The 14,568-nt window shown below is 33.5% G+C and overlaps 1 protein-coding gene across 3 annotated transcripts; it reads left to right on the forward strand.

Annotated features, from left to right (window-relative positions):
• The first annotated feature begins 10,500 nt into the window (after window positions 1-10,500).
• On the forward strand, window positions 10,501-14,041 carry LOC132039694 (co-chaperone protein p23-1-like). Of its 3 annotated transcripts, none has more exons than XM_059430197.1 (6): window positions 10,501-10,658; window positions 12,629-12,815; window positions 12,903-13,062; window positions 13,154-13,194; window positions 13,290-13,341; window positions 13,802-14,041. In XM_059430197.1, the coding sequence occupies exons 1-6, from the start codon at window positions 10,654-10,656 to the stop codon at window positions 13,906-13,908; spliced, it is 552 nt and encodes a 183-aa protein (XP_059286180.1). In that variant the 5' UTR covers window positions 10,501-10,653; the 3' UTR covers window positions 13,909-14,041. The 3 variants fall into 3 exon arrangements, with proteins under 3 accessions (XP_059286180.1, XP_059286179.1, XP_059286181.1); XM_059430196.1 differs by lacking the exon at window positions 10,501-10,658 and adding an exon at window positions 11,176-11,248; XM_059430198.1 differs by lacking the exon at window positions 10,501-10,658 and adding an exon at window positions 11,176-11,248 and having other exon boundaries at window positions 13,157-13,194.
• Window positions 14,042-14,568: the final 527 nt, after the last annotated feature.

Consider the following 14,568-nt stretch of genomic DNA (forward strand, 5'->3'; position numbering starts at 1 on the left):
TTAATGGTATGGTTTAGGCGGTTATTTTTATAAAATTTATACCATATCAATTTTTCGGTTATTTCATTTTGTAGAACCAATATTTCACTTTTCGAAACAGTCTCATCATCATGGTTTCTCTTTGGTATCGGTACGATTCGTTAATTTTCAGTATTTATCTTTAAAAAAAATCATATTATAGTCACTAGTAAAAGCTAAAGATACGATCGTGCATACTAAGCAAAAACTCCCTAGACATTTTTACTATTTAAAAGATGGTGAATCAAGAAAACATGAAAGACGAGAAGAATAAAGTTTAATCCCACAATTTTACAATAGTGTAAAACAATGTTAAGCAAAGACAAAAAGCATAATTTAGATCTCATGAGGGGTCAAAAATCAATCAAGATAAACTCAAGAACTGAGCCTACTAAGATTAAGTATTCAATAAGAGAAATTTAAAACCATACGAGAGGAAATATATCTAATATTTTGTAGTTTTCTATCCAAGATCGTTGGAATACAGTAGCTTACAAGCTAGTTACTATTCGACATGCTAGAACTAATTTAATTTCAATAAGAGTAATATAATAGAGTAGAGTTAGAACTTTAGGTGTTAATTATGTTGCCGGCCTGTAATCGTCCCAAACCCAAGGCGAAAATTTTACTATATATATAAAATAAAAAATTGTATAAAGAATATATTTTACACATATAAACTTATTCAGTACGGTTCGGCATTTTTTCGGTTTATTTTTATAAAATTTAAAACCTACCTAATTATTCAGTACGGTTATAAATTTATATAAAAACCATCAGTTTTATTAAAAGAAACCTAAAACTCGGTTTGGTACGGTACGGTTCCACCGGTTAAGTCGGCTTTTTGAAAACCATTGACACCCTAGCAAGTATATAACTTCTACCTTCTATATTTGATTAAAAAAAAAAAAACATTTTTCAGAAGCCAAAAGGAATAGCTTTTGCCAAAAATAATTTTTTGAAAAGTACTTTTGAAATAAATCCATTTAGAAGCGTTTTTTAAAAGCTTGGTCAAACATAAATTGTTGCTCAAAAGTGTTTTTTGAATTAATTGACCAAACACAAACTAACTTCCACCAAAAGTACGTTTTTGGAAAAAGTATATTTTAGAATAAGCTGATTTTATAAGCTTGACCAAACAGGCTATGAGGCTTGTTTGGGCACAAAAATTCTACAATAAAATAATTTTTATTTTAAAAGTGAAAAACAATATTTGGAAATTAGAGTTGTGTTTGGCCATGAACCATAACTTACATTTGTTTTTGTGTGTTTATCATTGATTTAGAGCGAAAAAAATGAAACCACTTCTTGATGTTTTTTCGAATTTTAAAATTCTGAAATTTTACAATCAAATATGATTTCCAGAAAAAAAAAATATTCATGGTCAAACAGCCACTAAGGGTGGGTACGTGTTTGGTGCGAATGAAGCTCAGTGAGCTTTTGATTAGGGATTAAGTTTTTGTTTTGTTTCTCTTTTGCAATTTTTTATTTGTTAGTCAAGAGAAGATTCCATGACAAGTAGTAGATACTTAAAATATATAATTCTAAACTTATAATGTGATTTTTTATGGCTATAAATATCATTTGAAATATTTAAAATACTATTTCGAGATTTTTTGATAGGTAATTGTTTTAGAATCTTGTCCTTAATTTAAATTCAAAATTGAAATTAAATATTTTAGAAATAGATTTAAAGAGTATTTCATCTCAATTTGCACTCAACCTTTCTAGTATTTAGATTAGATCTCTCAATCCTAAAGAAAATGGCCCCTTAGTCTTGCTTATTTTGTGTTTTCTTTTTCTTTTTGTTTATTTAACTTTTATTGTAATATTTTGGGATGGAATGGGAGAACCCTAGCTTCTCTTTCTAGCTTTTGGGGACAAGAAATTAGTTTTAATGAGATAGTTTAGAGTGACCACATTTAGTAGTGAAAATTTATTTGCTTCGGTATATATAAATTCAATAAGTATATGATACTTATGTGTTTATTATAAGCTATATCATTATTATAATTAACTAATATGTATTATTATTTTATTAAATCAATTAACTATAGCAAATTTATATGATTTGATGCGACACTAATACGAGTAACTTTGGGTGGGTGGTACCGCTCTGCGGTCAATCTTCCTAACAGCACGGGCCGGGCTTAGAGCGCGTTGAACCTTTTTTCTGCATGCACAGGAACAAGACAATATCCCTTGTTGCCTACATTAATGCACATGTGTTTAAATCTTAGTAGGTCCGGTTTGGCTTGACCCTACTCTTTCTGTAAACCTATGGCAAGAAAAGAAAAAGGAAAGGATATCATTTGTGAATTTTAAATCTTTTAAACCTTTCCTGTGCAAATGTCAAAGCAAAATTCTAATCCAACATCCCTACTTGCAAATAACGTCACTTAATTTGAATTAGAACATTAACAATCACGACTAAACCTAATTATAATACTACTATTAATTAAAACCATTACTTTGACAAATTTCATGAGATTATTTTGCCTTCATAGAAATGTAGTACCCACCTTCAATCGAAAATAATTAACACGTTTAGCTTTTTGAAAGTTAATTTGATTAATTTATGAAGATAAATTGAATTAGATTAATTGCAAAAGGTGATCCACTACTAGTTGTAGTCAAATTAGATATTCAAAAATTATATGAAAAATATTATAAGTGTAATTTTTTATATCAATATGATAAAAAAAATATCTTAAAATTTTAGATTTTAAAATTCTTATAGTTTAATTTTCGAGAGTGATTTATATATTGCAACATGTGACAAATATTTTGAGATGGCTAGAGTAATATGCATATTGCGTTGGCAAATGGACGTGATTAAGAATATATGATTAGTTGGACCTGTGTGAACACATCAAAGAAAGGAATAAAAGAGTGTTTAACATATGTGTGAACACATCAGAGAAATGAATAAATGGGTGCCACGTACGCTTTTTCAAGAACTGAGTAAATAAACTAGTATTATGTAACCTTGTGCATGTACTTTCTGATATACTCAATCACACCTGTTAATTTGTGATATTTAATTATTGTAAATTATATCTTGATGATTTATAAATGATATGTTATTATTTTGGAGTCAATTCCCCTTTGCTTGCTAATATTTACAGGTTGGGAAACGATATTCCCTCCACATATCGAATGGGAACGATAATTCCCCTTATGTAATATTTTTTGTGAGAGTATTTTTTTTGAATAAATATCTTTTTTTTCTAGAATTACATTACAAAAATATATAACTTTTATTATTGTCTCATTCACTTATTCTGTTAAAACTAATGTACTTATTTTTTAGGATATAACAACTACTTGAAATAATTTGTTATAAATTTCAAGTTGTGTGACATTCGTTTTATCAATAATTTTTCACCATATGTTTATAACAAATGTTGTGTCAATAATTTTTCTTCCCTAATTTTAATTGGTCAGATATAATTGGTGTATTAAGTTTTAGAGTTTTTGAAAAAAGATTGTATGAACTAAATTTTGAAAAACTGTTGGTTTTTTCTTCAAGAGCTAAGCTATTTAGGACATCTTTCAGACGATTCGATACTTTTATTTAGGACATGTATAAATCTCATTCAACGTGTAAGTTTTATGCCAAATTACAAATTTTGGTAAAATTCTGCTCTCCGTCCCAATTGATATGAGAACTTTGACTAAACACATAGGTTTTTTTTTAAAAAAAAAAAAAACTTTTAAAATTTGTGATCTAAAATAAATTATAAGATATTTGTATGACTATAAATTATCTTATTAATAGTGAAATGAAAATTTTAAAATTAAATTACTCGCTCCGGTTCAAACAGGTGTTCAGTACTTAGCCTATAGCATACCCTTTAAGAAAATACTAACTTCTAGCTTGAAATTTATTGACAAATTATTCCAAGTAGTTGTTATATCCTAAAAGATAAGTACACTATTTTCTAAGAAATAGGTGAAAGGAAAATAATAAGAGTTATATATTTTTGTAATTTAATTATGGAAAGAAAAAAGAAGATCTTTATTCAAAAAAAAAAAATTAATGGAAAATATTAGGGGCTATCATTTCTCATTCAATATGTGGAGGGAGCATCATTTCCCAACCCTTAAATGTAAGGAGGGTAAAGTGGGATTGACTCATTATTTTGAGATCTATCTTGTGAAATATTATCTATTCGACAATCATAACTTGACACTACTCTAGAAGGTTAATGATTCTCTCTCTTACCATCCTAATTACTGTCAGTAGGAAATTAACAGGGTCATGTAAATTTTATTTTATAAACTTCATACTGAAGTAATATATATTGCTCTTCGAAAAAAATCCTTAGTTCAATGATGCATCATCGTTGTGGTGATCATGTCGGAAAGAAGGCAAATAGGCAACATTTTTTTTTTTTTTGCTGAAACGAAGAGATTTTATAAGCATAAAAACATTGTTCTTGTTACTAATTTCATATCTACGTCAATTGTTCATTAAAAAAATGTTATCGATAATATTATTTTTCGTTCTGGAAGTGGAAGTAAAGTTAAAGTGGACATAAGATATATCACATAAATGATTCGAATTGAGTGTGGATAGGCACCCCACGACCTAAAAGAAAATTAGTCAAAGCAAAATTCTGTTTTGCTGATTATAAAAAATATTTCTCTGTTTTGCTGATCACAAAATCTTTATTAAGAACTTTAAATGCAGGCTATAAAACGCAATTTTATGGAATTTTTATCATGATCGTGGAATAAAATATTTACCTACCCATTTATAAAATTGATCCCTGAAAAATTTACAGTAGTAGTTTTGTGTGCTGTATATTTTCGGGGTAATACATTCACATTTTGTAAGAATAGTTGAATCAATTAAGGTATTCAACATATGAATTATACCCTAAAGATATACAACGTACATACAATTTTAGATATTTGTGATATTTTTTGTTAAAAATAATTATAATGTAATATTTTACAATCGGCAGTTTTGGGTTAATTTTTTTTTTTTTTTTTTTTTTTTTTTTTTTTTTTTGTTGTTGCCTGGGCAGTATTAATATCCCTTTTTATGTATTGGGCAGCCCAGTGCACTAAGCTCCCGCTATGTGCGGGGTTTGGGGAAGGGCCGGACCACAAGGGTCTTTTGTACGCAGTCTTACCTTGCATTTCTGTAAGAGGTTGTCTCTACGGCTCGAACCCGTGACCTTCTGGTCACATGGCAGCAACTTTACCAGTTACGCCAAGGCTTCCTTTTCATGTATTAAGAAGCAAAATAACATTTAGATGAAAGAAAAGAGACATTTCTTTATATAAACTTTTATTTATTAAGACTGAGGGCTGAAAACGATATTTTTTTCCTTTGAATTGTAATTAAACTTAGCTTAGTGTTTAGCTGGTACCAACATTTTCTCTAATATTGTATTCCTCGATCTTCAAATTTAGCTCTTCTGAGATAGGGGTAATGTCTGCGTGCACTTACTCTTCCCAGACCCCACATTGTGGAATTTCACTGGATATGTTGTTGTTGTTGTTAGATGTACCTATTTGCTTGTGAGTCTATTTTTGAGTCATCTTTAATTTATATTTTCTTCAAGGGAGGTGTTATGGAGATGTTTGGATGCTAAAGGTGTACCGGCAGTGTACACTAAGGCGATCAAGGACATATACCATGGAGTCAAGACTCGATAAGGATATCGGGAGGAGATTCAGAGCACTTCCCAGTTGTGATGGGGTTGCACCAGAGACCAACTCTGATCCGTTTCTACTTGCCTTAGTAACGGATGAATTGACGCGGAAAATCTAAGATGTGGTTCCATGGTGTATGCTATTTGCGGACGACATAGTTCTGATTGAATAGACCACGACGAAGGTAAAGCTAAGCTAGAGGTTTGGAGATAGACCATGGAGTCCAAATGTTTCAAGTTGAACAGGACCAAGACAGAATATCTGGAGTGCAAGTTTAGTGACATAGCAGAGGCGGACATGGAAGCGAGGCTTGAGACACAGGCCCATCCAAAAGCGAGGAAGTCTTAAGTATCTTGGGTCCATTATCCAAGGAAATGGAGAGATTGACGATGATGTCACGTACCGTATGGGACAGGGCGGATGAAATGGAGGATCGCTTCCGGAGTCTTGTGTGATAAAAGGGTGCCACCAAAACTTAAAGGTAAGTTCTACACAGTGTTGGTTAGACCAACTATGTTGTATGCGGTGGAGTGTTGGTCAATCAAGAAATCTCACGCCAAGAAGATGAAGGTTGCGAAAATGAGGATGTTGCGATGGATGTGTGGGCATACTAGGAAGGAAATGATTAGAAATGAAATTATCCAGGACAAGATGGCAGTGGCCTTGATGGAGAACAAGATTCGGAAAGCGATACTGAGATGATTCGGGCATGTGAGAGGAGATGCACAAGAAGCCCAAGTGAGGATGTATGAGAGGTTATCTATAAATGGTTTCATGAGAAGTATAGGTAGGGCGAAGAAATAGTGGGGAGAAGTATAGGTAGACCGAAGAAATATCGGGAGAAGTTATTAGACAGGACATGGCGCAGTTGTAGCTTACCGAGGACATGACCTCAAATAGGAGGTTATAGAGGACACAAATTAGGATATAATGTTAGTAGGTAGTAGAGCGTTGTCTCACAAATCCTTCCATACTAGTAGGCGTAGTATTATCCTTGTAGTTTCTTGTCTTTCGATTTCTGCTACTATCTCTTGTCTATTCAACTTCAATTATTGTATTAGTTTGCTATAGTTACAACACCTTTTCTTCATAATGCTTTGATATGATTTCTATTGTATTTTGCTATGACTATTTTACTTCTGTTAATTCTTGTTTGACCTTTTTTGAAATGTCTTTTCTTGAGTCGAGGGCCTATCTGAAACAACCTCTCTACCTACCAAAATAGGAAATAATTCTGCGTACACTATACCCTCTCAGACCCACTCATGAAATTATATTAGATATGTTGTTATTGTCGTTGTTATTCTCTTCAAGATTTTTTTTTTTTGCTGAAATAGATACTAATGACATATATCTACATCTTAGTCGGGTTGTAAATTTTGCTTCAAGATTAAAATTGATTACTTAACAAATCAATTTCTAAAAAAATCTTTATCAAACCAATTCTAGAATATGAGTGGCTCTTATTTCTGTTATACCCCCCTTGTCTCTCTCTCCCTAATATATTTGTTACATCTCCCACGTACCAAATAGAATTGGTCTTGCACAAACAATAATGCTCTCTGCGTTTGTTTTTACTTGTCTATTATACTAAAAATAAACATTCACTTTTATTTGTTAGGTTTGAAAAACTAAGAGATAATTAACCATTTCATACCTATTTTATCTTTATTATTAATTATTGTGTTAGAAACTTCAAGAAATTATTAGCGTCTGCACAACTTCTATAGTATGTTTGATTGATTTCAAATGTTAATATGATTTATAATAATTAGAAGTGATGTAGTAAAATTGTCATTTTATTTATTATTTCTCAAGGGATGTGCCAAGTCAAATATAAATAAGTAAAAATGGACGGAGGGAGCTTCACTATTTGTGAATTTGATTTTCACTACTTTCAGTTTCCCTTTCCTTTTTCGACCTCCTTATATGACAGAAAAAGTGTTTTAAAAATAAATAAAAAGGATAAAAGATATAGAAGATCAGAATTTAAATACTCGATATATTGATGAGAACTTGAGAAGTACTCTCTTCGTTCATTTTTATTTGACCACTTTTGATTTTACACGCCTCTTAAGAATTTAATAAATGAAGTATATATTTTATTAAATATTCATATTAAATTGGTATATTATCTCAATAGACTTGGAAAATAATTTGAAAATGAGTAATTATTGTTAAGGGTAAAACAAAACAAAACAAAAAGAAGTTTATCTTTCCAAGAGTTTTGTCATTATTCTTGTATTTTCTTATTTTTAGATTCCTATTACTATCTGTTGTTCTTTAGCGTCGGTTATCTTATCATCTTGCTATTGTTTTTGCTTGTTGCTACTGCCTATATTTCGTCTTGCTATGAGCCGAAAACAGCCTCTCTACATTCCCAATGTAGAGGTAAGGTCTGTTACACTCTATCCTTTCCAAACCTCACTTGTAGTATTATACTGGGTATATTTAGGAATGGTAACGATGTTAAAATTTAGTTAGGGCTTGACTCTGTTAAGATTTTGACCCGCTATATAACTGCCCCTTACATTTAGCATTTTCAAAAAATTTGCCACCTTATCGTAAATCGAGCCCCCGCCCGCCCCGCCCCATTTATGTTATCTTTCATTTCACCTCTTTATTTTTCACTTTGAAGAATGGATTTTTTTTATAAAAAATCCTTTTGATTTCTTTAAATTGGATGAACAAACAATTCCTGCAATTGGATCTTTTTTTTTTTTTTTTATCGTTAGGATTTAAAAATATAATTAGTAATCAATTCCTGCAAAAACTATTGTGAAAGAAAAAGGTCATTGTGATAGTAATATTGCACTAGTATTTTGTGAACTGCAAAGATTGATCCTAGCAAGGATCGACTTTCACAAATTTTTTAGTAAAACAAAGTTCCAACTAGTTCTAAAAAGTGTAGTTGCATCATATTTTTCAATTAAAACCTGTTTATAAGAACCAATCTTCAACAATCTTTTTTACTTATTTTCCGTTGCCAACCAATCTTCAAAAACCAGTTGCCATAAAGTACAGAGAAGATAATAGTGAATCTTCACAATAAGAAACGGACTGATGGTCTCATACCAATAAAATTGAAACAAAAAAGTGGAATAAACCCAACATCAAAAACCTGAAACAAATATCATTATATTAGAAAATGTAAATGTCCATCTTATGATGTACCAACTGAACTGCACAGAATTAGCTGTCCAGATTTCAACAACCAAACAATGCCAAAATCAAATTTTGCCCCGCCCTACCCTATTAAAAAATTTCAAAAAATAAATTTTGCCCCGCCCTGCCCCGCCCCAATTTCCATCCCTAGGTATATTGTTATTGTCGTCGTCTCTCTTGATATGCTAAAGTGGATAAGTACAAGTGAAAAATTATTTTTAGGGTGTGCTCGGTATGGATGAAAGCACTGATAAAAGCTTCCAATTTTCTCATGTTCGTTTGGTCAAAATCTTGGAGAACATTTTCTTTAGGAAAATAAGTTCCTTAAAAATGAGGAAAATGACTTCCCTAGTCACAATATGAAAAAAAGTCTACAAGTAGCATTTCACCAACCACCCTATCACCACCCAACCAACCACTCCCACAACCCCACGCACCACCCCACCCTCCCTCTCCAAAAAAAGAAAAATTTAAGAAAGTTTTTTTTTTTTTTTTGGATTTTCTACACCCACCCTCATCCCCCTACCCCCTCCAATTTTTTTTTTTTGGTTTCGACGACACCCCCCACCCTGCCCCCGCCCCAATACCGCACCAACCCCTCCATTTTTTTTTTAAAATAAAGTTTTGAAAAGTTCTCTTATTTGATTTTCTACACCCCCCCGGCCCCTACCGCCTCTCGAATTTTTTACTTCATATTTAATTTTACCTTTGTAAGAAATTTATAAAAATGGAAAGTTTGCGTGGTTAAATCTGGTGTGGGGTGGTAGGGTTGGGTGATGGGTAAGAATTTTTTTTTTCATTTTTATAAAAAGTAAAATAAAATATATGAAATAGAAAATTTAGGAGAGGGTGGGTGGGTGGGAGTGTTGGATGGAGCGGTAGTGTGGCGTGGGGTTGGGGCGGGTGGTGGTGTGGAGTAGGGGGTGAAGATGAAGTGCGTTCGAGAGTGGTGGTATGGGGTAGGGGGCGGGTGAAGATGAAGTGCATTCGAGTGTGGTGGTATGGGGGTGGGTGGTGGAGGGTGGGTGCTTGGGGTGGGTGGCACGTGGTGGGGGTTGGTGTGGTGGGGTTGGGGTGGTATGGGGTTAGTGGGGCATGGGGGTATTTTTCAAAAAATATTTTCAATATCAGAAAATAAGTAAAAAATTCACTTATTTTCAACTACCCAACCGAATATGAGAAAATAAGTAGAAATTTATTATTTTTCAAGAACACATTTTCTTTCATACCGAACACACCTTTAGTACAATGGACAAGTAAACGTGAACGAAGGTAATGATATATATATTCGGTTAAATGCAATCAAGCTAAGTGCAAGCGAAACCAATTAACCAACCATCAAAGGATGCGGTGCAATGGATGTTATTGTTCCTCCCTTAACTAGAAATTTCAGGTTCAATTCCTGAATATGAAAAAAAAATTTGGTAAGGAGGGCTCCCTCAAATGGACTTTAGACGATGCCAATTCGGATACCCTTCCAATGCAGGTACTGAGCACTAAGTGGGAAAAAAAAACAAAAAAAAACCACGGACCACCTTTAGAAAATAAAATAAGAAAAAGGAGACAGAAAGCACAATTTGTTTTATTCAAAGTTGCATTAGTGTTTTTGCTTTTCCAAATATCTAGGCAGTAGAAGCATCTAGAAATTTGCAGTGGCACCCTTCAAATTTCAAAACTTCCATTATGTAATCAATAAAATAAAACCTACCACCGTTTCAGTAACTTCCTTAACATAATTTCAAGAACGGCACAATCTTCTTTTCTCTCAATTTTGCAAAACCAAAACACACTAGCAGCACCATGAGGTAATTTCTTTAATCTTTCCCTCTTGTGTTAAAGTATGCATTTTTATGTTTTCTTGGATTGTTTTTGGCTAAAGAAAGCTCAATTTTTTCACTTCAAGTAGTTGAATTAAACCCTAAGGGGTTAGTTTTGTAGCTGGTTAGGAGTTAAGTTATTTATGTATTAAATTAATAACCACCCATGTTTGGTAGCATTCATTTTGCTATGTATAAAATTGTAACACATCTGATACTTGTTTGGTTTGCAATTTAGAAACCCACGTAATTGATACATGTATAAGTCAATATATAAGTTATGAGAGAATCTATGTATTATTTTATGCAGCATAGAAGATGGAATAACTAATACATGAATAACTAATCTCTGTATCACGCATAACTCTAACCAGCTACCAAACGACCCCTAAGGTAAAATGTTCTGGAAGCAGTTTTGTTCTTGATTTCTGTCCTTGACCCTTTAAGCTGTATACTAGCATAGAATGAACTGGGATTTTATAAAAGACTTCTTTATTTTGTTTATGATATTAACTTGGTTTGCTTGAACTCTGTCTCTGTGCATTGGAACAAAATCGATCTTCCGTGGAAATGCTATGGTTTGTCCAACATTTGTGTAGTACTAAATCACCTAAACTTGAATTGTATTGATTGATAAGTTCATATAGCAAGACTGTAGTTGGTCTTTTAGTTCACGTACTAGTTATGCAGGACTAATATAGGCTTGGGTGTAGTCTAGCGGGAAATGGATTGAGAATCATGAGCTTTTAGGTTCAAAGTTTAGCGAACATTAATATAGGCTTGGGTATGGTCTAATGGGAAGTGGGTGGAGAATCACGAGGTCTTAGGGTCAAGTTCCAGCGAAGACAAAAATACTAGGTGATTTATTTTCAATCTGTCCAAGTCTTGGAGATATATATATATATATATATATATATATATATATATATATATATATACACGTGTGTGTGTGTGTGTGTGAGTGAGTGAGTGATAGTTAAACAAACTTGATAGATTACTGTGTATGACTCAGGTAGAGTCGTATAGAAAAACTGGCACATACTTTTGACCCTGACTTGGTGGTTTATTAATGAAACATTTAACTTATTAAAAAGCTATTAATGATGTAGTTTTTTCCTTTGAGTGTACTGTTGCCTCCTTTTATGTTCTGAGACCAGATTGTAGAGCAATTTAATTTCTTGCTACTGTACTTCGTTGAGAGCTAGAATTTTTTGGGAATCTCATTGCTAATAGCATCTAATCTGATATGCTTGATCTTGTACTGTATACGTTACTAAGGGAATAGGAACTTCATTGTACACTCATGGCCAAAAAAGAAATGAAAATGAAGAGGACAAAAAGGTCGTCATTGCTTTGATTATATAATTAAGTACATAAAAGTGTGTTCTCTCAAGCCGTTTAAGCTTTTACATGAGATGAGATGGTCACGTATATCATAGTGCACTGATGTGATAACTAGTGACTTACAAGCATCAGCTGCTTCATCATCTCATAGCTTTGCACGCTTATTTGCTGAAGTTGACTTACTGAAGTTACTGCACCATTGTTTCTTCCCACGTGCAGTTTTCTAAGTGCTTCTTGCTCCTGAGTAAGACATTCACACTTTTAGCAAATATCTAGTCTCGCATAGTCCTGAAATCAAACTCTCAGATTCCTTCTTGGGTCTTTTAGATTATCTAGACTGTTGAATTTTGGGCTAACAAAATTAACATTTTTAATTCTATGACTGATTTAGTTAACTTAGGAGCAGAATGTTGTGATAATGTTGGTGCCGATGGCCATCTCAGTTATCTTTGTAAGCTCTTTACAATATGTGATTTAATGCTGCAAAGTAGTAATTGATTGGAAGGAAAACATGCAACTACTTACTCGTTATGATTTTATTAAAGTTGATGAAGGTTCAGGTCAATGGCTATTCGCTTACTGAAACACACTTGTTTTGTACAATTTTATTTCAGCCGACATCCTGCTGTCAAGTGGGCCCAGAGGTCTGATAAGCTGTTTATCACGGTTGAGTTACCTGATGCCAAGAATGTAAAGCAAAAACTAGAACCAGAAGGAAAATTCTCTTTTTCGGCGACTGCTGGAGCGGATAATGTACCATATGAAGTGGATCTTGATCTCTTTGATAAAATTGATGTTGATGTGAGTATATCTCCTTCACTTATTCTCCATGCTGAGATTTCAACATATTTGAACCAAAATTTACTCTCTTATTAAATGGTCATTCAGGAGAGCAAATCTAGTGTTACTTCTAGAAATATCTGCTATCTTGTAAAGAAAGCAGAAGACAAGTGGTGGAGCAGACTGGTTAAGCAGGAAGGTAAACCTCCAAAGTTTTTGAAAGTTGACTGGGACAAATGGGTTGATGAAGATGAACAGGACAGTGCACGTAAGTAAATTTCACCACGGTTTCCGCCTTATTGATGATTTATGACACCAGTCTCTGGTATGAATATTTACCATGACTTTAAATTTTTCAGCAGCTGGACCAGACATGGATTTTGGTGACATCGACTTTTCGGTAAGCATGATTCCTGAAATAAGTATACTGTAGTTATTACTGTTGATTTGTGCTGAACTTGGGACTTACATTACCCTTTTCGTGATATATTTCAGCAACTAAACATGGGTGGTGGTCCTGGGGATCTTGATGCCGATGAGCTGGAAGGTAAGCCCGTTTTTGTTAAGCAGCTAGATTTGGTGCCCCTAAGGGGTCGTTCGCTTGCTGGGTAGGAAATGAATTATTATGCATTAAAACCAGCATAACTAGTACCACGTCCGGTAGCATTTTAGTTGTGTATAAAATTTAGTACACGTATACTGGGTATGTTGTTATATAAAATTTAGAACACCAAGTACGGTGTTCGGTTACCAACTTACAATTCCGCATAACTAATACATTATAAGTTAATGCGGGATCTTTGTATTATTTTATTTGGTAGAAGACGGATAACTAATACATGAATGACTGAACCCTGTATAACTAGACCATGCATGATTAATTCCTGCATAACTCTAACCAGCAAAACCAGCAACCAAACAACCCCTAAGGGTCATAGCGCTCTCTTGGGAGCGACTCTTGATTTATCTCCATTTTTGTTTGATATATTGTGATGCGATTTTCACAGGAGAAGATGATAGCGACACCGAAGAAGAAATCGAGGAAGGAAATCATGAGCATAGTGAAGCTCAAGCGGTGACTCCAGCAAGCACTGAACCTGAGACAAAAGCTTGAAAGATCCCATTTTTTTTAGTGCTTTTGTGAACTTCTGATGTCTTAATGCTATACACTGTTAATTAGATGCACATGGAGGAATTATTAATTGTTAGTATACGATATGTAGTTTGAACTAATGTGTCTGCTTATTGATTGAATTTCCTTGATTGTGGAGCTTAAGTTAAGGCTTTATATTCAGTGTCTATGCAGTGTCATTGGAATTATGTGGGAAAATATCCAGATTAAGTAGAGCAATGGTATACTTGGTACAAGTGATCTGTGGCTTAGTTGATTGAGGATTACCAATCATTAGCAGCTCAAGGGTCGTAAACCGGGTGGGCGAGGTAGGTGATGTTTTATATGTGGAGGTTTCAACCTGCCAGAACTGACTCGCGTTAGGTGTTCATATCCAGTTGATCAATGCAAGACATGAGTCTTTTCATGCACAAACTTAGCACTTATTAGCCTCCTGACTTATAATATTGAGGGCAAAACTCTGCTCAGTCTTGTTTTACAAAAAAGAATTTCCAAAAGTTGCTCAAAGGGCTATAAAGCACGGGTTCATTAACGTTGGGTATTTCCTTTCAAGTGACTTTTCACGACTAAAGCTGAGCTGGGGATTTTGGAAGAAGTTTATCTAAACCAATTTGGACCCTAACGTCTTTCCAGAAAAATACC

The sequence above is a fragment of the Lycium ferocissimum genome, chromosome 12 (genome assembly GCF_029784015.1).
Source record: "Lycium ferocissimum isolate CSIRO_LF1 chromosome 12, AGI_CSIRO_Lferr_CH_V1, whole genome shotgun sequence".
Taxonomy (NCBI): domain Eukaryota; kingdom Viridiplantae; phylum Streptophyta; class Magnoliopsida; order Solanales; family Solanaceae; genus Lycium; species Lycium ferocissimum.

Excerpts from the sequence above, each read along its gene's own strand:
- LOC132039694 (XM_059430196.1), top strand. Across the intron at positions 12,816-12,902 it reads TTGATAAAATTGATGTTGAT|GAGAGCAAATCTAGTGTTAC; the intron begins GTGAGTATATCT and ends ATGGTCATTCAG. Across the intron at positions 13,195-13,289 it reads TTGGTGACATCGACTTTTCG|CAACTAAACATGGGTGGTGG; the intron begins GTAAGCATGATT and ends GATATATTTCAG.